At 46.9% G+C, this 24,879-nt stretch overlaps 1 protein-coding gene across 4 annotated transcripts in view; it reads left to right on the top strand.

The window, feature by feature from the left end:
- The first annotated feature begins 7,956 nt into the window (after window positions 1-7,956).
- LOC117585047 (homeotic protein ultrabithorax) overlaps window positions 7,957-24,879 on the top strand; it is a 76,810-nt gene continuing 59,887 nt past the window's right edge. Inside the window, exons 1-2 of one of the 4 annotated variants that reach the window (XM_034274303.1) lie at window positions 7,957-9,596; window positions 17,221-17,271. In XM_034274303.1, the coding sequence (XP_034130194.1) occupies window positions 8,819-9,596; window positions 17,221-17,271 (829 nt within the window). In that variant the 5' untranslated portion in view covers window positions 7,957-8,818. The remainder of the gene's footprint in view (window positions 9,597-17,220; window positions 17,272-24,879) is intronic. The other 3 variants (XM_034274304.1, XM_034274306.1, XM_034274305.1) reach the window with 3 other exon arrangements.

The following is a 24,879-nucleotide window of genomic DNA, read 5'->3' as shown; positions in this document are numbered from 1 at the left end:
GCTCTTACCTACTAATCCTGCCAATGAACCCTTGACTTCTGGCCGCAATTCATCAAACAATCGGCAGGGCATTTGCATGTGGCTGTCATCGGCTCAGCTCGGTTCTTCTCCCTGCGAGAGTCCTGTGCGAAGGGCGAAGGCGACTAATTGAGTACTTGTGGTGGCTCACGGTTTTCGCCTACTTGTTGGCCAACCACAGCCAGCTGGTTAGCCAGGTTAGCCTCTCACCCAGTGCAGACCCAGTGCCAGACCCGCCTACATACCGTTATTAACCGGAGTAAGCCGAATGGAATCCTTTTTCACTTTTCCCGGCCGAGCTGGGCTTGCGAAAACGTGCAAAGTGGGTGTAAACGGATCGAAATGATGATTGTTTATTGTAATTTTTATGACTGCTTTGCACACAAACACGCCAAGGCAAGGCGCTGATGATTGCACTCGGACAAGGGCCACAGGCATGCAGGGCCAAGGAGGCAGCAATACTATTCTGGCGGAATGGCTCTGGCCCATACCCACACTGCCAAAGGGCATTCTAAAGGGCGAAGGCGGAGAAACACACAGACAGAGAGACAGACAGAGTCTCGACTGACGACAACCCAGGAGGCACTTGAAAACTTTCTAATTAAGCCATTTGCCAGATAGTTATTGATGGCACGTAATGCCAGTGCGGGAGCAAGCAATGCCAGTGATAATTTGCACATCAGGATTAACATTGATGCTTGCTTTGACATTGATCCACAAATAGTTTCTAGGTAGTTCAGAGCATTACATGAACAGATACAGAGATCCCTTTCCTTTCCTAGTTTATTGTAAATTGAAGTGCAGTTCCTGCAGCTACAGCTTAGAAGATATTTATAGCGCCGGCATTTTCTAATGACGCCTAATATGAAGCCAAGGAAAACTGATTAAATTTTTAGCACGCTGCTTATCAATTTCAATCAATTTGGCTCACATCAGTCGGTGCCCAGAAATAATTCGCTTCTTGGATACACATTACGAATCCATCAGGCCAATCTTCCAATCATCTACATGCCAGCATCTATCGCAGGTGCTCATCTATGTGCTCGGCACACGTCAACTCCAGGCAGTCAGTCGAGGCGAGACGAGGCGAGGAGTCGGCGGGCATCCTCATGGAGATCGAGTTCTGCCATCGTACTAATACGCAACTATTACTGGCCTGGGACTGGTTTGCTTTATGGCCCAAACAGTTTGCTGCGTTGGCTCAGCCCACTCCGTCCCCTCGTCCCTGTCTCGAACCACGGCTGGGGGAATAAATTAAAGCAACGTTTATGGAATGGCGCTGGGGGCGGTTATGATGCATTTTTAATTGACGTTCATTTGAAGAAAGGCGAAGAACGCTTCAATTCAATTATGCCCCACTGTTACCTCTCCACAAGTAGTTGCAGTTGCAGCTCCAACTGTGATTCCAACTCCAACTCCGACTCCGACTGCAACGGCGTGTCCAACTCCGAGCCCCTGTCCGGGCCGGGCCATAAAAGGCGCTGGCAACGGTTTTGGGCCAAATTGCCACTTTGTGTGCAAATTTGAATTGTGGAAATGCTGGGCATAAAATGGGAATCGCTCGCCTCTCCATTGTCGAGGCAGTGAAGCAGTCACTCGTATCTCCCGAATGCAATCTCGGAAACACATTTTAAGCGCTGCAGCTCGTCAAGAAATCTGTGGTAGGTCTCCACTTGGCCCACCCCATCCGACACCCACACCCACACCCACACCCGCGCTTTTCAATTACCGCCACCAACGTTGGTGGCAGGCAACTCCTAACGAATGCACGCCCAATTGTTGCACATACGAATCCGAGTTGCAGTTGACAGGCAACAGTGGCGGTGGCGCGTTGGCCGGTGGCACGTCAACTTATTCATTAATCCATCAAATCGGAGGCTCGCTTTGGAATCCCCTCACGATTTATTCGCAAAGCGCAATCGCAATCGCTTTGGCAGTCGTCGATAGTCTTAATTGGCTCCGATTCGATTGTATAAAATAGTCGTTAGGAAACGTGTTCTGCTTAATTGGAAAATTTGTATGTCTTGTCCGTTTCTCGGGTCTGGCTTTATTGATTTTCCACCATCGCAGCGCAGGAATATTCTCGGAGTTGTGCGGCCAGGTCGTGGGTCTTTGGATGAATCCGAATAACGGTGGAGCCAGCTTCAAATGAGCTCAGGTGTTCCGTTAACAAGACTAAACGACGTCTTGGCCATGGACGAGAGAAACTGGAAGGATGTGAATCATTTTTGCGACTTGTTTGGATAAAAATAAGCAGGAGATTGGGTTCGAATGTCTGCCACATAGGCAAAATATTTCCCTCTTTAATTTCTTTTCAGTTTTTAAACATTTCTTGCCTTGCCATTTTTGATTGGTGCCACAATTTGGTTCTTTTTGGGAAAGCTGTGAATTTAAAGGCAGTTTAAGCTTCAATGATTTTGTGACAACCAATGGCCTGTGGCACTAAATATTCAACTTTGTGCAACGCAGCTCGGGCACGGCCCTTCGATGCACCTGCATTTGACGATGTTCGCACACAAATTGGCATTAAGCTGAAATCCGCAAATGTTTATAAATCCGTATTAAATTCATAATGCAGAATGCTTAATGCATAAATACATAATACAATTTTACGACTTTTACCTTATCTTGTCACACAAAAACCATAATAAACTTTCATTTAAAAACGAAACGGGACATTTTTTCAGCCTCTACTCCGTTACAGCATTTTACGAGTATTTTATTTGTGCACGTTGCAGTTTCAGTTGCATTCGCAGTGGCACTGTGGCATTGAGCTGAACTCTGCCGCAACACACGTGCACGGGCAGGCGCCACATGCGGCTGTGGCAGCGTCGCTGGCCAATCGAGCGCCAAACAATTTGTCATTTTTTGCCTCTCCAGCGGTGGGTGCGAGGTGGGAGGACGCGCCAGAGGAGACGATGATCAATGCTTTGAATTATGATGAGGATTTATGCTTGACACTGTCCCAATGTGGCTGATAGTGCCGGACAGCTCGGACAGCAGATGGATGGATGAATGGACAAGCATTTACAGCTCTGCCCGCTGCCGGCTGTCCACTAGCCACTGCCCCATGCCTCTATCCAGTGGCGCTAGTTTTATGACGTCCACTTCCCCATGCGCCGACGAAGCGTCGTCAATGGAATGAAAACGAACTCTGCTGGCTCCAGCCGATCCCATGGCCCCTTCTATGATTTATTAAGTGTTAATAAAGAACTTAAATCCGTTGGATTGCATTTCGCATTCTGCATTCTGTTTGTGCTCTTTTCTCTCTCTCTCTCTCTCTCTGTTTGTGTGTGCCCGCTTTTGGGTCGCGTCCCGACGCAGGAGCAGACACTGTACGGAGGACCGGCCCTCAGGATTTCCTTATCAATGCGTTCCATATTCGTGGCGCGCCGATTTCATTTGTGCCCTCGCCAATTTCGCAATAAAATTTCGCCAGCCTGCAAATTAAAATTGCAATGTAATTGGTTAATCCATGCGTACATTATGGCCGCGGCAGCCGGGCCATTCAAATTTGCAGAGGAAGTGTGCCCGGTAGTTTCGTTTCTCTCTCTCTCTCTCTCATTTTTGTGGATTACATTTTTCATTAAATTTTCGGAGGAATGTCGGCGAGCAGGGGGCCAGCCATGTGCGGAAAATGTGGCTGGTGGAATTTATTTTAAAAAGTTTTAGTATCTTTAATCCTCGATATTGTTTATCCGCTAGAACAATGGGAGGGAACTCTTCTGTGAATTCGAAATGTGCACTTTTATGCGTAGAAAGAACAACTGCCCAGGAAAAAAAGAAAACGCGTCTAAATTTGGGGAAGAAACTCGATTTAGAAAGGAAAGTTTCGGATGATTTTATTGCGTGGGAAAATATTTAAAAATTACATTCACGTGGGGGGGAATAAAATATTAAAATAATGGAAAAATAATTCTGCAAATACCTTAACAAAATTAAGTTTCCATTCATTCACTGGATTGGTTCCCTTCATGGGCAACCCCAAGCAAGTTCCCAGCCGTTCAGTTGATCCATTGAAGGCACTTCACAGCCAATAAATTGGGACTGAAGCCATTTGAATGCTGCATGCATCAAATTCGCCCATTTGTCGCCCCATCAAGTTGTCGACACCATCGAAGATCAACGGATTCGGACTCGGTCTCGGTCTCTTCAAAGCCCATTCTGACAGCAAAATGTATTGACTTTGAAAATTGTGAACGATTGGTGTGATAAATCCAGAGAGTGGCGATAAAAGCGCCCTTCAAAACAATATCCAACACGCCACATCCCCCATTTAGCGTCCGGCATCCAACAGGTGCCGAGGGAGGATGGAATGGGTTAGCCTGGGATGGCCGAGGATAAGCGCCAGCAGCCGAAACCCGAAAAAAGAGCCAAAATCTGTGTAGGCAATGCATAAACAAAGACAAGTGAATGCCGTGTGGCGGGGCTTGTAGGAGTACGAGTATTCTGTTGAACAATTCTTTTGTAAATAAACCTCCATTTCTTTGCGTTTGATCTCTGGCGGGACGGAGGGAGGCAGAGCTGGCACTGCTCTTTTGATGTTTGGACTGGCGTCAGCGGTGGCGCTTCCAGCTGCCGAATTGCTGCTTTATTAGCTGCGTAAGTGGCTGCCTGCCGCTCCCAGCTCCACGCAACCGGAGTGGATATCTGTTCCGATATCTGTTTTGGACTATGATTAGATTGTTTGCGCCTATCCTTGGGTCGCAGCGCTTGATTTGAGCGATTATGGCCAATAAAACAGCAGGAACCGAAGTACTGGGGCGCGATCGAGGAGCTGCAATTAAATTGCTTAACTAATTGCCGTGCACCAGTTTCCAAAAGCGAATAAAGCCGCAACTCCCACGCCAGTGGGCCCATCAATCACCGAAGCCAAAGGCAGGGGTGGAGGAGGAGCCATGGGTCGGAGTCGTGGCAGCTACGTCTGCCTTTGGGGCTAATTGGCCGCGCTTAGCACTCTTCACATCCAATGGGCACCTCGGAGAGGTCAGGTGTGAGCTTTTCTGCCCCCAAGGCAAGCCGGGACAGAACGGAAGCTCTCGTAAATTTTTGCAACCAGCTACCGTTGACAGAGCTGGCAGGGAGCGCATACCGCGGAGGGGCCAATATGAAAATGAGATCGCTTTGTATGCAAATGACTGGGAATCAAAGTGCACAATCTCGATGAAAGCTTGGCTTCGAGACAATCAAAAAATCAAGTAGTTGTTGGACGAGCAACTGACTGAACAACAATTCAATTTTCTTTCAGATTAATCTGATACAACTCCGAATTTACAGAATCAACACTCATTTATACATTATTAAAACATAAAAAAGAAGCATTAACACAAACACTAATTTAGATTTCACTTTGCGCCTCAATTCCAACTTCAACACTATACTTTTACCCCGAAATCCAAGTCCACTAATGCCAATCAATCACTAAATGTAACGTAACCGCATAGCAAGTTTCTTTATCCCAGCCACAGAAAAAACAATCATCGATTCGAAGCAAAAACACTCGCACCGAATCATGTCCTGTGCACACGGAGCTCCTACAGGAGCAGCAGCCCCAACAGCGCCAGTCAGGCAAGCGAGAGGCAGACCCAGACCCACAGTCAGAGTCAGAGTCAGAGTCAGAGTCAGTGGCAGCCCCATTGCATACCCCATAACGTAGCAAGTTTGAATATACTCGTACTCGTAAGATTCCCGAGTATATTAGGTAGCAAAATTTTTACGAGCTCATTATGGCTCATTTCGGCGATTGTTGTGATCCTTTTATGCGCCTTCGAATGGCTTCAAATGGTTATGAGGCTATTTTCTCTGTCATCCCCGCTTCGGCAGGGCTGCTCCTGTGGCCTGTGTACGGGTAAGAGTACTTGTCCGGGTCCTGGCTCCGACTCACGATATTTAGTTTGCAGTTGCGACTGCGATTTTTACTTCTCCGCTTTGCCTTGCCTTCGGTTGGAGCTGCTTTTTGCCATCGCTTTCCGCTTGTCGTCGCTCCTTGGAGCTGGTGGCTGGGGGATTCTTTGGCTGGCCGCATATTTGGAAAATGTCGCCGCGTCTCCGACTTCGATGTCTCTCTCGTTTTGTTTGTGGCTGTGAGTATTTGTGTATCTCTGTGTGTGTGTGGACATCCGTGCGCTTTGTGCAAGTTTTTTGTATCTTTGGCTTGTTGTTGATTTTACAGACTTGGCACAGAACGCGAGCATCTCAGACACACACTGACATAGGGGGAGGCTGGGGGCGGGAAAAGTAAATTTCTTCTTATAATAAGTTTATTTTGCAAACACTTGTGGCAAGCAACTTTGTTTGTTCGTCGTCTTTCTGGTTTCTGGCTTAATCTACGAGCCGTTTGTGCGAATGTGGAAACTTTGACAAATATTTGCGAAACTTTCGCGAATGGCTCTGCGCATTGAGCTGCTCTGTATTCCGATGCTGTGGATGGACGGGCTCCGATCTATTTGCATTATGCATTCGAATTTATTAGCATCTATTCTCGACCATATTTACATTGACATTAATATACCATTGAGAGCAAAGCCAAATGGATTCGACAATTGAATTAAAATCCGATTGGGAAAACCGCAGCACACACGAATCACACTTTATTGTTTAGTTAAGCATGCGACAATTCCTCAATAATGATTGTCTCGTGTTTCATACAAATGGAAATTCAGTTCTTTAGTTTCAACCGAGAAGATATCGTGGGCAAAATAGTTATCGATCAGGATATTGTTTGGAAGGGAGCACATAAAAACTTTTGCTTACAATATTACGTCTGTAGCAAACTTTATTATGAAGCTCCGTTGAACCTTTGAACGACGCTCCGAATTGGTTGGGAAATTGCTGAATGATTTTACCCTGAGAACAATAAATGTTAACTGTATGCACAGTATTGTACATGTACTATAACTAAAGGTAAATTCTTGTCCAACAAATGTGCCAACAAATAGCTAATTAAAGTCAAAGTGTGCCACAACTTTTGTTCGACTAATTCATGATTTTTTTCTGTAAAATAAAACTGAACAATATTGTAGAAACAAAATTTTGCACAGTCTCAGATGCTTTCCAGAATATTTTAGATAGTTCAAAGATGAACGTCCAAATATAATATTTGGTGTTTAATGTTTAATTTTCTATACTTCTTTATCACCCAGCTAAACAGCTAGCTACTGTTGAAAAATCCAAGAACAATTATGTACCAAAACTATTTTTTGAACCTGCTGCCCGTTGTAATAATATCATTTGTAATTTAAATAAATGTAAAAATGAACTGCCAAAGGGTTTTCGGGTTGAATATAATAATATTCCTTATTCCTTCACGCAAGAGAAACAAGTGTCTTTTTGGAGATAACTTTTCTGGCGGACGAGTGGTGAGGTGCAAAATTGATTTATCGGAACGCACCGCCCACTCTCCCATGTAAATAAACAGCAACATTTAAAACAAAACATCTTTGATTTTGTGGGCACAGACATGGGACTCTCTGAAGCAAAAATGTGGCAAACATGCCACAAAATGCGACTGGCGACTGGAGAGTCGAGCAACATTTGCTGGCTGCCAGATGAAGGCGATGTCGAGTCGAGTGCAACTCGATTGAGTGGAGAGAGTGCCGCCTATAGGAAAATCAGCCCTCATGATGAATTTTCCACCCGCAAAGAGACAGAGAGAGAGTGAGAGAGAGAGAGAGAGAGCGGGCAACGTGCTCAAAACATGTTCAGAGTGAACATGAGCGCAAACAGAAATAAACGCAGCGCTTGAGTGTGTTTGAGCATTCATTTCGTGAATCTCGTGTCTCGTTCTGCTTCGTTTTCGTTTTTGGTTTGGTTTGGTTTGGGCTTCGCTCACTCACTCGTGTTGTGTTCTCTCTGTTTTGGCTGCTTCTTCTTTGGCTTTCGGGGAGCAGTGGCGCGACTGCGACAGCGACAGCGACGTCAAAATACGGCCAACTGCGATTTGGTGGCCCATTCACTCGATAGCAGCGAATTCGCTCGGTTCGGTTGGCTAGAAGGCGCGCGCTTTGTTTTATTATCCACAATCGACATTATCAGCGGCATTATCGTTAGTGGCACTGTCTTCAGCCCACGCGCCCATTCGTGAATGCACTCGCAGTGGCCGCGCGAATAACCGCCAGTGCGTCTTCAGGTCCAGCTCCAGCTCCAGCTCCAGTTCCATCTAAATCTGAATCTAAATCTGTATCACAATTTGAGTTTGAATTTGAATTTGAATTTCGAGCGGCATTCGTGAGTTTGTTTTGGAACCGCGCGCTCGTCGCTGTCGTCGGTCGTTCGGTCAACAGCAGCAGCAACAATAAACCCAATTGAAATAAACATAAAAATAATAATAATAATAATTGTAATAACAATAAGCATAACAGTAATCGTAACGCTAACGAGCCCTCGATAGTGCCCCAGAAATCCAAACAAGTGGAAGTGCCCGAGCAACTCGAATGAGTGGAGCGCAAAGCAAGTGCAATTGGAATCGAAACTAAAGGAAACTTAGGCCGCCAACCAAATCGCAACAAAGTATACGAAACATTTGTGAACAAATACCTTAAATTAGTTACTTATTGTCTAGTACTATGCCAGCGGAGAGTGCAATATTTAAAATAGGATAATTCCAACCAAGTGCTACCCAAAAAAAAGTCAAATCAATCCGAACCGAATTAGATCGCATCTAAGAAAAATTTAATACAATAAAAAGAAAGTAACCTCGATCCCGATACCGATACCGATCCCACAGCAAGAGGATCATCTAGTTGAAGGAGCTGCCAGCAGCAGCAGCCCAACCGCCAAAATTCTCACCGCCAGCAGCAACATGAACTCGTACTTTGAGCAGGCCTCCGGCTTCTACGGCCATCCGCACCAGGCCACGGGCATGGCCATGGGCTCCGGCGGACACCACGACCAGACGGCGAGCGCAGCAGCGGCCGCCTACCGGGGCTTTCCCCTCTCGCTGGGCATGTCGCCGTACGCCAACCACCATCTGCAGCGCACCACCCAGGACTCGCCCTACGACGCCAGCATCACGGCCGCCTGCAACAAGATATACGGCGACGGGGCCAGCGCCTACAAGCAGGACTGCCTCAACATCAAGGCGGACGCCGTCAACGGCTACAAGGACATCTGGAACACGGGCGGCTCCAACGGCGGGGGCACAGGAGGCGGAGGGGGCGGCGGCGGTGCCGGTGGCAATGCATCCAACGGCTCGAACGCGGCCAACGCCGCCAACGGACAGAACAACGCAGCGGGCGGCATGCCCGTTCGCCCATCCGCCTGCACCCCCGACTCGCGAGTCGGCGGCTACTTGGACACATCGGGCGGCAGCCCCGTCAGCCATCGAGGCGGCAGCGCTGGGGGCAACGTAAGCGCCGGCGGTGGTGGCCAAAGCGGCCAGAGCGGCGCCCCAGGCGTGGGCGTCGGTGTGGGAGTGGGCGTGGGCGCCGGGGCGGGCACCGCCTGGAACGCAAACTGCACAATCTCGGGCGCCGCGGCGGCCCAGACAGCGGCCGCCAGCAGCTTACACCAGGCCAGCAATCACACATTCTACCCCTGGATGGCTATCGCAGGTGAGTGCCCTGAAGATCCGACCAAAAGTGAGTGTCCACAGTGCCAACTCCTCATTGCTCAACCCCTGAATCTGCCCTCTCCATACCCACCCAACCCCCTGACAAAGCTTTCTTGTTCTTCCCCGTGTGTTTTCCCAGTTGTTATCTGTGGGGCAATCAGGCGATGGGCTGATCTATTAGACATCAAACCCAACAGATTTTGCCAGCTAAAACAACAATTATCATGTGACTAATTACATTCAGTTTGTGTCTAAACAGAAGGCAAAAATCGTTTGCTTTATTTCCTAGTAAATGTTGAAAATGAAGCAACTAAAATAATAGCCAGCAATACAAATAAATAGAGGAGCTTGCTCTATCGCTGAGTGAATCAACCAAATGTGAGTTCCAACTTGCAACTCTTTCTATGAAATATTAAAAATAGTGCTATGAAATGGTAAACAAATTCGTGGAAATAATTTGCACACATTTCAAACATTGCTACTGCTAAAAAATACATTATTTTCGATTAAACAGTAAGAAATATTTTAGATTTTGTATCCCCATTAAAATAATCTGAATAGAGTGAAAAACGACTTTCAATTATTCTATTTAAAGACGCCTTTTTTGAGGCTACAATCTGTAGATGGTTTATTCGTTGGACGGCAATTTAAGCGATTTAATCACTCCAAGCCAGCTCATAAATAATACCAATGAGGCATGGCTCCTCTGTCTTTGAAGGCCCAGCCTCTTGCACCTGCAGGAGTCTCGCTCCTCGCCTGATACACACCTTGCAGCGCTCCGGCTGCCTCATAATTTTCAACACTTTGTTTACTAATTTTTGTCACCTTTACTTTTAATGATGCTCAGCAGCAGTGGTGGCGACGGGGGCGACGGAGGCAGCGTCCTAGTCGTAGTCGTCAGTAATTGTTGCAACGTCGGCAAAAGTGGCAACAAAAGTGAGCTGCAATTTGTGCAACAAGAGAGCTGCGAGTCGGCAACATGAACAGCACACGGCGAACAGCGAGCAGCGTAAATTATGGCATGCTGCTGAAAGAGCTGCGAAATAGCAACAGAAAAAGCAACAGCCATAGAGCAGCCACAGGAGCCAGCTCTTTTTCAGAAAGAGCCAGCAACAAGGAGAAACAAGAAACGAATCCTTTCAGGACACACACTGAGAGCAGAAGTCGCGCTTATTACAGTTAACTACGCCATTATGTAATTATGTTCAGGACCTCGCACCCAACCAGCAGGGAAGCCACCAGCCGAGCGAGGCGAACGGCTTGAGTTTGAGATTCCAGTGAGGGTCAGCACAATGGCTGGAGTAGGAGTAGGAGTAGGTCACCGCAGTGATTCCGTTTCCTCTTCTGGCCCATTGCGGAATCGAACATAAATTGTACTTTAAAGCTCCGAGCTGGTCGGGTTCTCTCCATTTAAGGGCAACAGAATTCACTCAGAAAATCAATCAAATTTCACTTACAGGAACCAGGAACAGCAAAGAGCTGGTTAAAAAACAATTAAAGTTGAACTAAATACGCAACTAAGGGCAGGACGGTGAGAGGCCCCAAGACGGTCAGAGGCGACAGGTTTCCAGACAACAATCTGCCAGCCGCATTGGAGCTCAATCAATCGATTCCGTTTATAAGGCAGCGAGATGATCAGCGTAATGAAATTTATGCGCTGTCCCTGCCCCAGCCACAGCCTCAACCCAGTCTGTAGTGTCGGTGATGAACTTGCCAGGCTAGTGCCGGTCTTGGTCCCTTGCCGAAAACTCTCCATACAGGGTGTCTCGAATGAGCAGCCATCAAACCTTTAGTGCTACAACACTCAGTGGGAACACTCCAACGAAAGAAGTTCTAATACAAAATCCTCCTACCTGAAGACAAATTTAATTATAACACCTTTCGGCTTTTCCTGCTTGACTTAGACCTGCTTCTGATTAGAAAACGTTACGATACGCCAGTTGGGCTACGATATTCAGCAAGGGGAGATTTGAGAGATATTTTATTGGATCGTAATTTCACACTGCAAAGAACAAATATATTTATAACGAATTCTTTATAAAGAATTTCTGGTCAAACTGTTTACAAACATTTAGATAAATAGTTGCAGCTTTTATTATCGGAGCTGCTTATCTCCATTTCATGCGTACAAAATCAATATCAATGACCATTTGTCAATTGCTATCGTCAGTTTGATTTATTCCCAACCCAAATCCAGGCATGCAAATAATCGTAATGTGAAAATAATTTAATTTCCATCGATCCGCTCTGAGCGGGCTGATTAAATCGATCGGAGAAACGGGAAATCAAGTCATAAATAAATCGGCGCACACTTGCAGCGATCATCGATCATTTGCCGCTGATCGCCGGCCAAAATGCAAACCGAATTCAATTTTATCGTATCTAAACATGGTTTCAGATTTGAAAACCTACATCAGTGCTTGGCTGTGACTTGTGTTGGTGGTGCCCCAAGTTGCTGCTGCCATGGCTGTGGCTGTGGCTGTGCCAGTGATTGTTGCTGTTGTTTTTCGGTGTATGTGCGAACACGGCGAGCGGCAGTAGAGGCGCATTAAATCATTGTCCTGAAGGCTTTTAAGTCATTATCGATAAATTTCAACATAAATTCGTAAATTTGCTTTATTTGCCCTGGCCAGCGTGTGAGGTGGATGTTGAAGTGGTTTATAGGTTCGTCTGTCCGTCCGTCCGTCCATCCGTCCGTCCGTCTGGCTGTCCAAATTCTCTCCCTGTGCCTCTGGGGCTGTCCAAAATTTGGCTAATTTGTGCTTGTAGTTTGGGTCCACTCTAAAGGACCGCGCAGCGTCGAGCGTTGCGTCTTTTTTTTGTCACCCAATGACCTTGAGAATCTCTGGCCAGGCCTGCAATTGACACGTATCGAGCAATCATAATTCATATTTGCCACAGTCCCTTCCCGCTGTGTCGCAATTATCAGGATGCGTTGTCCTTAGCTAGGAACAGGCCTAGGCCTGTACCTGCACCACCATTGCAATTGTGGTCCGCACGTACAATGGCCGAAGGCACGTCAGGTCCGCTCAAGGTTAATGTGCATCGTTTTCGGGCCATTGCAATGTCGATCGCTCGTATGGACTGTGTTTTTGGGCTCGGTCAAATGCCATTGCACTGCAACTGCAACTGCGGCATGTCAAGCAACAGTTAGAGCACTTGCAACATGCCATTAATAGGCCGCAAGTGCCACCGCCAACGCCCCTCGCAGCAGCGGGAGGAAGCCAGACGATGATGTTGATGATGATTATGCAAATGCGAGTGCAAACACACACAGGAAAGCATTTCAACGCGCGCTTTTAATCATTTTTTCGCCACACAATATCAAAAAGAACAACAACACGAATCGAAAAATGCGAAATGCAAAATGCAAAATCAGAAACGAATCAAAGCGCTTCAGAAACAATTTTGTTGCGGCGGATGCGCTGGAGCAGCTGATGGGGCCAGCTCCCCTGGGACCCTGATCACCCTGCCCATGCGCTTCTTTTTCGGGGATTGGTTTTCGGGCTGTGGTTGTGGTTGTGGCGCAGCTTCTTGCATTTTTTTAATGTATTTTTAAATAAGGAATTTAATAAGCACCTTGGCGGTCCTCAAGTCGCTGGACTCCGACCACGGGTTCGCGTTGCAAGCCATCGACAACGACGACAACACAAAGTGGCCCAGACACATGGGCCAGCAACAACGCGACGTTGACTGCAGCAATTTTGGTTCTTTCCATTTTTTCCCCCCGATTTCCACGCACAAACTATGGGCAAATGCAAGCGATTTTGGTTACAAAAAACCAACATGGGTTTTTGCTCAATAAAATGTAATTTTAGAATATGATAACCTTCGGTTGCTATTCAATCTTCTGTACACTTATCTAATTATTTGTACAAACAGCAAATTAATTATTTAAAATAATTTACATTGCAATTTATGCTCAAAAAACACAACCGAAATATTCCCTACATTTCGTGGGATATGAAAATGTGAATTTCATGATTTAAATGATTATATTTTGACCTCACTAAAACTTAATAAAAATATAAAAATAATCTGCCAGACACAATCCACCCTCAAATACTTTAAAATAAAGTTAAAATGGTATAGAAAAATATTTAAGTACACAACAGAATTATTTTAAATCAAGTGAATGTTTGCTGTTGTTTTTTTAAATACAAATTTATATTTGTTTGTTTGTATAAATCAAAAGACTCAGTAATATTCCACAAGAATGTGTCAGCCCACTGTGCAGCGGTCTTTTCGTGGCAGTTGCAAAATCATGTTTTAAGGTGTTTTTGATACCTAATAAAAACAACAACACGACGGCCCGACAACACATCCAAAGAAAGAACGAGCAAGAGCTACAGAGAAGTCGAGACCGAAAGAGAGAGAGAGAGAGTGAAAGAGTGAAAGAGAGAGATGAAATGCATTGAAAACGCGCCATGCCAAAAGGTCCAAGCTCTGAATGGGGGAGTAGGAAGCGGGGCAGCTCAGAAGGCAGGGTACAGAGGCAGCCGTTAGTGACCAAAACATAAAGCGGAGGGCCCGACCCCCGGACCCCTAACTCCACAGTCCCCTCCACAGTTCTGGCTACGTCATAGCCATTGCCACTCCGAGGAGACGGAGACGACGACGTTGGCGTCGCTGTCCGGTGCTCGGTGCTCGGCGTTCGGCGTGTTTATTATAAAACAACAAATCATTCATTATAACCACTTGTGTGTATGGGGATGTACAATACAGACACATGTCCATACATATGAATGTATATGAGAATGTCTGAGAAAGTGGCGTAAACATGAAACGACCTGGACGGGACTCCCAATTCCATGTAGTTTCGGATAATATGCATATTTGCGTATTATTTTGATTTTAATAATGATTTATTTATTATTAATAATTCATTGGTGGTGGGCTCTCGCCTGGATTGGGCCTCCGCCTCGTTGCCTGATTGCGATCTGATCTCCGGCTAGAGCACAGCTCTCCGATCTCCGCTCTCCACTCTGACTTCCTCCAGCTGGCAGGGTGCAAAAGCTGCCCACGATCTCGTTTGAATATCGGTTGTCTTTGGGTTTTGTAACAGAAGTTGCGCTAGCCTGCTGCTAGGAAACGCATATTATAATGAGCTTCAATTAAGATAGAAATCTCCAAGACTAAAGAGACAAAGATTTATGGGTTCACAATTGTTCAGCGGCTGCCTTGAGGTGGCTCTTCCGATAGAAGTAGTCTCCGCTACAGCGACAGCTGCTACACATGTTCCAATGGCACGAATAGCAAGAGTAGAGTCAGACAACCAACTTGAGATCATCGTTTTGTTTCGACCGTTTCTTGACCATTCCAACAGATCACTAAAATATATTTTAGATATCAACTATCAACCTGAAAGTGTTTACAGAGATTTCTGATACAGGGGAGCAGATCGTCTGCAGGCCATCCAACCTTTCGTTGATGCCCTTCGATCGAGCCATCTACCACGGTTGCTGGGGCATGTTTTCTCTGCTTTTTTCTGTGATTTACGCGTCTGGTTGCTCTCGGCCGAAATGTGGGTAACTGTTATAGCCGCTTGAGCAACATTTTTTCGTTGCTGGGTCATCGAATCGATTTGTTCGTAGCGCCCTGCGAACATTTCCATTTGTTTATGCAACATAATTTATAGGCACTACTCTGATTTATTCTGTCGTACATTGAACTCGGTCCGAAAATTCGGTTTCAATTCCGTAGGAGGACCTCTCCGTGGGGCTCCTGGCTCCCGACTCCCGGCTCCCTACTCCCAGCTCCCCCCACATTAATGTCAATTTAATGTTTCCTTAATGACTTCTTTGGCTGGAACTTGTTGTTGGCTGGAAGTTGTTATCTGGGCCCTGGTCAAACTTGTCGGCCGGCTGGGAAAGTGTTTATGCTAAACAGCTAACGAGTTTTCCCCTCAAAACTGAAGTAAAGTGAAGCGAAGAGAGGCTGCAAGTGTAGTGTCTCGTTTGAGATGCATTGTCTACCAAAAGTTTCGGATCAGCAGCAGACACTTGGCTCAGTCGATGCCACTGGCACTGCCACTGAGACTGCCATGTGCTTGGCGTCTATTTATTTGGGTCGGCAATTAAGATTTATATCTGCCCCTTTGATGGGGCAATAAAAGCCCAAAGACGCCGCAAGCTGCAGCCAGAAAATGGAGCAAATCAAGCTCTCTCTCTCTCTCTCTTTCCCACTCTCCCTCTCAGTGTGCATTCTTTCTCTCTCTCTTTCTCTCTGTCTCTGCCTCATTTATGCGGCTGGCGACTAATCCTCCCACAGAACGAGGCGTGCGCCGCCTTAAAGAGTCATAAAAATCATTTTATTGCCCCTCGTCCCTGCCCACGCCGCACGGTCCAAAAGGTGTGAAAACGCAGTGATCCGAAGGGGTGAAGCGAGAGGGGTGAGGCGGTGACTCTTTCGGAGGCCAGGAGTGAGACTCGGAGTCGGAGTCGGAGTCTGGCTGGAGACCGCAAGCTAAATGTTTAATTTTTACAAGTCGCGTCGCATGTAAACACACTCCGGACCCCCCTACTTGCAGCATCCCCCTCCGCCGAGCAACATCCACCATCTACCATCCGCCGCCAACCGTTTGTTTGAATTTGTCTAAAGTGGCCATGCCCCTGGCAGTTTGGTTTTTTAGTTTTCCCCTTTTTGGCTCTTCATAATTTCCATTTGCGGTTGCCACTGCAAAAAAAATTAAATAGCGTTTGTCAAATTTACCATTTGCCCCCTCAGCCCCCTCCCCTACCATGCTTCGACCATAGTTTTTGGCTGCTTCTTTTTGCTGTTTGCTGTTTGCTGTTTGGTTTTCGTTTCTTTTCTTTTTAATTTAATATTTTCTTTGTTGTTTCCTTTTTGTCTATGGCTCTGGATGGGCATCTGTCTGGTTCTGGCCCTGTCTCTGCCGCGGTGTGTGCGGGTCCTCCAGGGCGCTCCTCTGCCTGGAAAATTACGTTTACTCAGGCGCCGGGCGCGCATATTTAAATACACACGTGTTTTATCGCTGCCATTAAATCATATTTTTATACTTTTACCTTTTCTATGGCAAACTGCGCGACGCCCCCTTACGCCCTCCCGTTCGCCCGTTCGAGGCGTTGGCATTTCTGATTGTTTACATTTTGCACTTTCGTGGCATAAACAAACGGAGACGGCGCTAAATATCGTGAAAAAAGTAGAGAGGGCAGGGAACGGAGCATTGCAATGTCCATGAATCAGGCTGAAGGGAATTGATCGTTGGCTTATGTACATACTGGATAGATACGCCCTCGTAGTGCCAGACGAGCGGTTCAAGTGCTGTTCAGGGTACAAACTTCAGCAGAGAATGTTCCATTCGGTTAACGTTCCAAATGCTAATCAAAACTATTGACTCTATGCTGGCTAGAGCAAACAACTATCAAATGGTAGTTTAAATTTAAATAAATAAATAAGAAATAGTTCACTGACCCAGGAGAGACTCTACAGTGTACAGTGTACACTCCGCGAGAAGAACAACAAAGCTCTCTCATCCAGTTGTCTGTGCCACACGTGCGGCTGCTTAACCTGAAAGCTTCCTAGTCCCCATCCCTCCATCCAATGTCCCGGCTCCCGCAGATCTCTCCGCCACCAATTTTGATTGCACATTTTTTAAACGTTTCTCCTTTCTGCTTTGGTTGCATTTTCAGGTAAGATAAGATCTGATTTAACACAATACGGCGGCATATCAACAGACATGGGTAAGAAAACTTCCACTTTTTATTCTGTTTCATTATTCTCTCTTAAGTTGCGAAATACTAGCCGAGAAAACGGTCGTAGAGTCGGTAGAGAGTGTGGGCATGTCTACTAATGGTAAATCCTAGCAAACTAATTACGATGGTGTTGGTCTTGGTGTTGGTGTTGGCCCTCATTACCCTTAGCATACAGCTGAGCGATCGCGCAAGACGAAAATTTATGCAGCGAAGGCGTTGCTGTGGGTGGACCGGGAAACCCTGGAGGCCGCGTGTGGAAATGATTGATTCCCTCTGCTCTGATTAGCTAAAAGCTTGCCATGTTGCCCAGTTCTCCTGCTGGCAATTAATACTAAACATGGCATTTCAATTGGCCAACACGCACAGCGGCGGGGGAGCCGATGCTCCGCCACCTCGTCGTTGCCTCACTATCGGCCTCAGTGCTATCAGCATTTGTTCTTGCTGCTGCTGCTGTTGCTGATCGAGCAACAGAACAGAGCCGTGCTTGTGCGGCTACCCTACACTGGAAGGTAAAGACTGTCTGTTCTATGGAGTTGGATGGAGTTTTAAGAGCAAAAACCAAGCGACAAACATCTACCGCTGCTACCATCTGGGCCTCTTGTCAGGGAATTTCGAATTCGTTTAAAGTTGATCTGAAAGCGCTGCCGCAGCTGAACATCAAAGCCCCAGAGCCACTGCAGGCGTGTATGCCAGCCTGTTGTTTGGGACCTCTTGATGCGAGGTTATCAATCAGCGCGGTCGGTGCGGACTCCAGACTCCAGACGAGTCAAGCAGCTACTTCTTAAAATCCAATTACACACGTGAATAGGGAGGGGCAACAGTCTCGTTCTCGTGCTGGGACTGAGGCTGGCCTCTCAAATTACAGGCATTGATGGCAGCGCATTGAGGCGAAAAATTGCAGAGGCATTCACGAGAGAGCCACCCAGGTTCGGTCTCCTGCTTGTGCTGGTGGCTCTGCTCCCACTTATTATTTATATTCAATTGATAATCTCGTGCAAATCGGTAGCTAAATATTGGCACAGGCGCAACAAGTGGGCTTCTCGCTTCTCCCAGCGATCCACGATCCACGATCTCTGCTCTATGCTGCTCTGGTGGGCAGCACTTTTGGCACTCACAGATAAGATCGGCGGATAAAGCCGCTTCCAAGTAGGTGCTACCACAGGAGCTACTATGCCTGGAATGGCTGCACTTAGGCAAAAGCAGGGTCTGAAGCAGCGGCAGGGGCAGCTATTCTCTTCCGGCTCGCCGACATTGAACGTGGCGTTTCGGGCCGCCGGGCCGCCGGGCCGCCGGGCCGCAGCCGCCGCGAGAGATAATTAAATTGCGGCCCTAATAGAATTAAATGCCGTGTTTGCATTTCAAAATCCGCAACGTGCCAGAATGCAATGGCCAACCCTATTTGTGCGTCCATCCACCTGGCCCGAACCCAATGGCCAGCAAAAATGTCATTTTGGACAAGTTTTGATAATTGCAGGTCCGCGAGTCGCGTCTCCGCGTGCTGCTGGGCTGGTGGTGGTGCGCCGGCTACTGTGCGGCAGGTTGCACGTCGCACCACGTCGCATGTTGCACAGGCAGGGCTGGACTACACTGGACTGGGGCCATGTTGCATGTTGCAGTTAATAATTATTGAAATGTGCGGCCTGCCAGGAATTGTGCTCTGCTCCTTGCGCTTCCTGCGCGGCTTCCTCCGTCCGTCAGTCAGTCAGTGGCTGCCACATCCCCCCTGTGTCCCCTCTGTGCTGCATGCTTCGTTACCTCTGCCTCGTTGGCTGGCCAAAAGGCTAACAATGCTTGCATTTTCCCACCTTTTTCACATAACTTTTTCTGTTTTTACTTTACTTTGTTTTGTTCTGCTGTGTTTTGTATGTTTTGTTGCTCCGCAGCCACTGCTTCTGCTGTTTCTTCTGCCGCTGCCAGTGGCAGGGTAAACAAGTCGGCCACTTGGCCAACTCGTTACTTCCCCCAGAGAGCCCCCTGTCCCCCTGCCAGCGCACATGTCGATGCCGATGTCGAAGTTGTTACCACTTTGAACGCGCGGCCGGCCTCCGTCGGACGCCGTCGGCTGGCACCCTGTAATAAATTCGTATTCAAATTGTTAATTGAATATTATTTGTTAAATTTGCAAGCATTAAATGTAAATGTCAGTGGCGGATGTCCGACGGGGCGTGACCAGTACCAGTCGGGGGCGAGCGAGTTCTTTTTTTTTGCATAATTTTCCAATTTTCAGCTTGCTTTAAGCATGTTTTGGCTCTTATTTATAATTGAATTTATGCGATTTTAATAGTGGAATGTCGCATGTGCGAATTATGTATCAAGCAGACCATCTGAATGGCGGACATATTAGGGGTATTCACACGTGTTTCGGCCAAAACTCGGTCACTGTTCCAACGACCTCAAAACGGTCTGCAAACATTCGGAGAATGTCCCCGCAGAAAAAAAGCCAAAACCCTTCCCAAGAGAGTTTTAAAATTTGCAAACAAATGACAAAAGCGGTGCAAAAAAATGTGCCAAATGCGATAGAGTCTGGGTGTGAGTGTGAGTGTGAGTGTGAGTATTGTGAATACCGAGTGAGAGTGTGGTCGTGGTGGTCGTTGTCCTTGTCGTACTCCTTGCTGTTGCCAGGCAATTTCCATAATTCATATTCATAGACATTACACAACAACAACACCAAACAGAGGGACAGAGACACACAAAGAGAGAGAGAGAGAGAGAGAGCAAGAGAGACAGAGTCCAGACAAACAAACGACAGCACCTGCAATACGGACAAATGTCTGTCCGAATGCTACACCCAAAAAGGAAAGTCGAGCAAAAAATGTGCAGAATTTAAGTGCGAGCAAAGTGCAAATATTCCACATATGCTAGTGCCAGCAACGAGAAAAGTGACAGAAAGAATCCATTAAATAGAGATGGAGAAACCAAAGAAGAGAGAGAGAGAGAGAGAGCAAAGCGAGGCTTATGCATAAATTATCCATTCAGAGAACTCGAAGAATATTGCCATTAACTTGATGGAATCACAGGCAAATTAGGCCAGAGACAGCATCAGAGACACAGCCATACAGACAGATACACTCTCCCCGTATCCCCACATCCGCACATCCACAACGTGCCAGCAATTTGATTTTACACACTTCGAAATTATTAACTGGGGAGCATTTTGTGTGGCAAGTGTAAGTGCCGTGTCCTCTCCAACATAACAGAACAGAACAGAACGGAGCAGAGCAGAGCAGAAACAGTTCATAAAATGGCAACACGGCACTTTCGTTTTTACCGTTGGCATGTGCAGCATGTGGATGTGTCCAGATGGAGGGGCGTGGAAACAGGTGGAGAGTGGGGAATCCATGGTCCATGGCATGTGTCGCCTGCGAGTGTGATGCTGAGGGAAGGGACATCTGGGCCGGGCAGGACTTTCCTGTTGTATCCTGACCTGTGCAGAGGCGAACAGCCGGGCAGGTTTCAATTAATGAATTAGTCATTTTGGCTTCATTGCTGTAATGAACACTTTGGGGAGAGGACTACCGGGTAGCAAGAGGGCGGAGAGAGAGAGTTTTGCTAATTATATGAGCACAGGTGTTGGGGGATGAGCGATGCCCGGAGTCGGAGATAGTTTGTATTACGGAATGGAATAGAATAACACTTGAAACCCTCTTTGAATAGTGAAAAGAAAGAATAGAAAATGCATCAAATCTATGCTGATGTCTGCTGCTTTGGCTACCAAATAAAGCCATAAACTTGAATCCATTACAGGAGAGTCCCCGCTTTAGAGTCCATTTAGCTGCAGCTTTGATTGCAGGGTATTAGGAGTCCCATTCCATTGTGTCATTACAGCTTATCGTATCCGTTGGCCAGATCAAAAGTGAGCCCCTAATGAACGGTTTGACTGGGTTTTGTTTGTCGAGAGCTTGGAGCTATGACACACCCCCTCCATTGGGAGTTGCAACTGCCGCAATTGATGCCACTTGGGTGAAAGCAATGCAATATTTACTCAACAGAAATTATAAGCTATCTGTCTGTAAATATGTGGCTCGTCCCGGAGCCACACTTATCAGTGGGGAATCAGCGGGAGTTCCTCGCTCTTATTCCATCTCTGGGTCGGAGTCATCGCGCGTCATTCTCATTCTCTTTCTCGATCTCACGACGCTGTAGGTATGCAATTAGTCAATTAATTTCAAAATTTATTAGCCGCCAAAAAGCAATTTGCTCCAGATCAACAAGAACACACACAAACAAACGAGCACAGACCCCCACTCGGAGTGGAGAGCGAACACAACACAACACAGAAGATCGCGAAATGCCGGCGGTAAACGGGTCCCGGCCCTGGCCAAGACCGTGGCTGGGGCAGATCGGATCGGATCGGATCCGTGTCCGTTCGACGCGTTGGTCAGATGGCAAATGAAGAGCAGAGCCCTGGGTAGTCCTGCCAGTCCAAACTTTCGGAGAATCGCTTGAAACTAGTGATTTGAAAAGGAGGCAAGGAGCTCGAACTCGGATCTGGATCTGGATCTGTATCTGAATGCGGCATTCCCATTCATTCAGTGGGAAAATGTGCTGCAGATAATTTATGGGTTCAGCGTCAGCCCCTTCCTCGCCCCTTTCAACCCGCTCATCAGCGGAAGTGCGTGCTCCGTTTGTGTGTGTGTGTGTGTTTGTGTGTGCATATCTCGCAGATATGAATCGCAGCTACTCGGGTTTACTCCGAACTCTCTGCGCTGACCGATTTTCTAGGTCAATTCGCTGGTGGGAAAAGCAAGGCAAAAAACCAAAACACTAAAATAAGAATATGAAAAAATAAAAATAAATGACTTTTGTGCATGTCGCGGACTGCTTGCCGTCGGCTTGGCTTGCGGGCTTCAGGCAATAAATTTCCCAAAATGTGTTCCAAAATGTTTCTCAAATAGTTTCAAAGCCGCTGCCACGTGCTCTCGCTCGCTCGCTCACTCTCCACCTCTCTCCCTCTTGCGCTCTCACCTTAGCCAGGTATGATTAATAACGATCAACCGAAACCTGCTTTTGGCGGCCATCATGATCAGCTGATCCACATCCACAGCCGAAACACGAAAAAGAAGACAACAAAGAACCGCCAGCCAGCGACAGTCAAATGAAATGGCACTTGAAAAAAATATCTCTAACGGATGACTCAAAACTGCATTTGTCTTGTCTTCTGTTTGTGCGAGTGAGTGGGTGTGGTGTTGCGTGTGTTTCGAATGCAGATAGAAAGAAAATAGAGAATAAACATAACAAAACACAAGCGAAACGTCACCTGATGCTGCTGCTGTTACTCACACTCACTCTCCCACTCTCACTCAGCCGTAGCAGCGTACAGGTAAGCGCGCCCTCTACCATTATCGCTCTCCTCTTTGGCGCTCTCCGTCGCTCTCTGCGCTTTGGGGTGATGATCGATCATCTTTTGGCTCAGCCGGTTTTCGCCCCTCGCCATGCCCCTGCTCTCATCGAGCGAGAATTCGAATTGGAATATTATGCGCGCCTGTTGATCGTATACGATATTCGCATCCGCGGACTTGAGTGCGGCTCTTCTGATCAGAAATTGTGATGCGTATCTTTAAGAAATTTGTTATACAGGTAGCCAGTTGTTCTCGGCAGCATAAATTCTCACCTGAATAAATCTAGTTCCTTTAAATGGGAATTTCAATGGGTGCAAATCGCATGCGATAAAACAAACATTTGCAGCCGTCAGCTTTTGTAAGGCAAGAAATTATGATTGGAATGAAAGATATGAGTGAAAATATTAATAGGCAATAATAATAAACTTGCAGGCCATCATTGGCAGTGCTTACAATATTTTATACATTGCTATTTGCCAAATAGAAGTTTAATTAAAATCAACATAAAGCTCCCAAAGGTTAAGGTTACCCAAACGAGACTTCTTCAAAGCCAAGTCCGACTTATATCAAGTGGAATTTGTGTCTAAGGAAGGTCGCTTCGAGGTTGCAGTAGAAAATCATATATGCCATAAAATACCAGATAATTTATCTACTCCATCACGTTCCAATATGTCGCCTCACTTCATCGGAATTTCACCCTGAAGGGATGGGACCCACCGCGCAGTGGAATAGAACATTTCCCTGTAATCTCAATCGATGATCTATTAACGAGTGTCCATAAAAATTATGCAACTTTCCGCTGCTGCTACAAAATGGATGGCCAATGGCCACACACCCGTACATCCACATCCACATCGACTACAACTACAGAGGAGGGAGAGTGAATGCCATTTCCTTTGTCAGCAGGGACTATAAATCTTTGGCATATTAACATGGACGTACGATGAAAGTGCCAGCCAAATATGTCATTGTCAGCTGGGTCTGGGTTTGGACAGGGGATGGGGACTGGGATTGGGATTGGGATTGGGACGCCTCTGCGGCTGCCGTTTGCGAGTGTATTGACACCTGAGCAGGCCAAGTTTTGAGTTGGATGAAAGGAAAAAGAAAGTGGAACTGGAATTAGAGCTATCTCTCCCTCTCCCTCTCTCTCGTTTTGTTTGATATCGGCTCGCATTGATAGAACAGGTAGGTGGGTAGGGAAGGTGCGTTTGCGGTAAGAACACTTTCGGCCATAAATTACTGATTGCCCGAATATGTTGGTGGGGAGTGGTGGGGGGCCGCATCAAACCCGATCCGGAGCCCGATAACTGGCCAAAGTATTTCGGTCTGTTTATCGCACAGTGTGCATTTGGAATTGGTCAAAGTATTTCTGTGTTTTTTATTTATACAAAATTTTCGGTGTGGTGTGTGGCTGTGACACAAACACAAAACATGACCAAATTTTTGGGCGTGAACGCCATACAAACAAACATACACTCTGCCAGAGAAAGAGAGAGTCAAACAGAGAGAGAGAGAGAGAGGAGGGAGAGAGAGAACTGGCAACAACAACATGGCTCAAAAGGCAGGCGACGTCGTCGTCGTCCGTCGTGACAGCGCACATAAATCTCTGTAACATGACACTTTTGGCAATGGAAATAAAATATGGCAAGCGGCGCACCAAAATGTCGCACCAGCGTGCTGGATCTCTGCTCCTTTTCGTTTTTTTGGCACTCTGCGCGCTTTCGAGCCCCACGTGGCCCACTGTGCCATGCGACACTCGGCCCAGTACTGCATTCAGCTAATTACAAATGAAATTACAATGGTATACCCGTCCGAGCCACATCCCCATTCCCCCCATTCCTCATAGCCCACTCCGATCCTCTGCTAGTTGCTCCAGCTCCTGCTCCCGGCCAAGTGTCACTTGCTGCTGTCATTTTCGTTTCGTTTTCATGTGTCACTTGGCGCGCCTGCGCACGCGTCCCAGCCAGCCCCTCGGCACAGGCCCGTCCTTGTAATAAAGCAAAACGGCTGAGCATGCGCGCAAGTCGCTCAGCAGCAACACCAACTACAAGAGCAGAAACAGCCAACAACAACAGGAACAGCAACAACAATGGCTCAACGGCAACCGGCAACCAGCAACCGGCTAAAGCCGCTGCCTCTGTCAGATTTTGTGAGTGTCACTTGGGCTGCTTTGTTGGCTGCTTCCCAAGCGAGGCAGGGTCCGAGACTTGGGTGTTATCTGTCCCGTCGACCGTCTTCAGTTTCGCTGCGGCTGCAT

This window comes from Drosophila guanche, unplaced genomic scaffold (assembly GCF_900245975.1).
Source record: "Drosophila guanche unplaced genomic scaffold, DGUA_6, whole genome shotgun sequence".
In the NCBI taxonomy this organism is placed as follows: Eukaryota; Metazoa; Arthropoda; class Insecta; order Diptera; family Drosophilidae; genus Drosophila; species Drosophila guanche.
The sequence above is the reverse complement of the archived record's forward strand: the minus strand, read 5'-3'. Positions and strand labels throughout refer to the sequence as shown.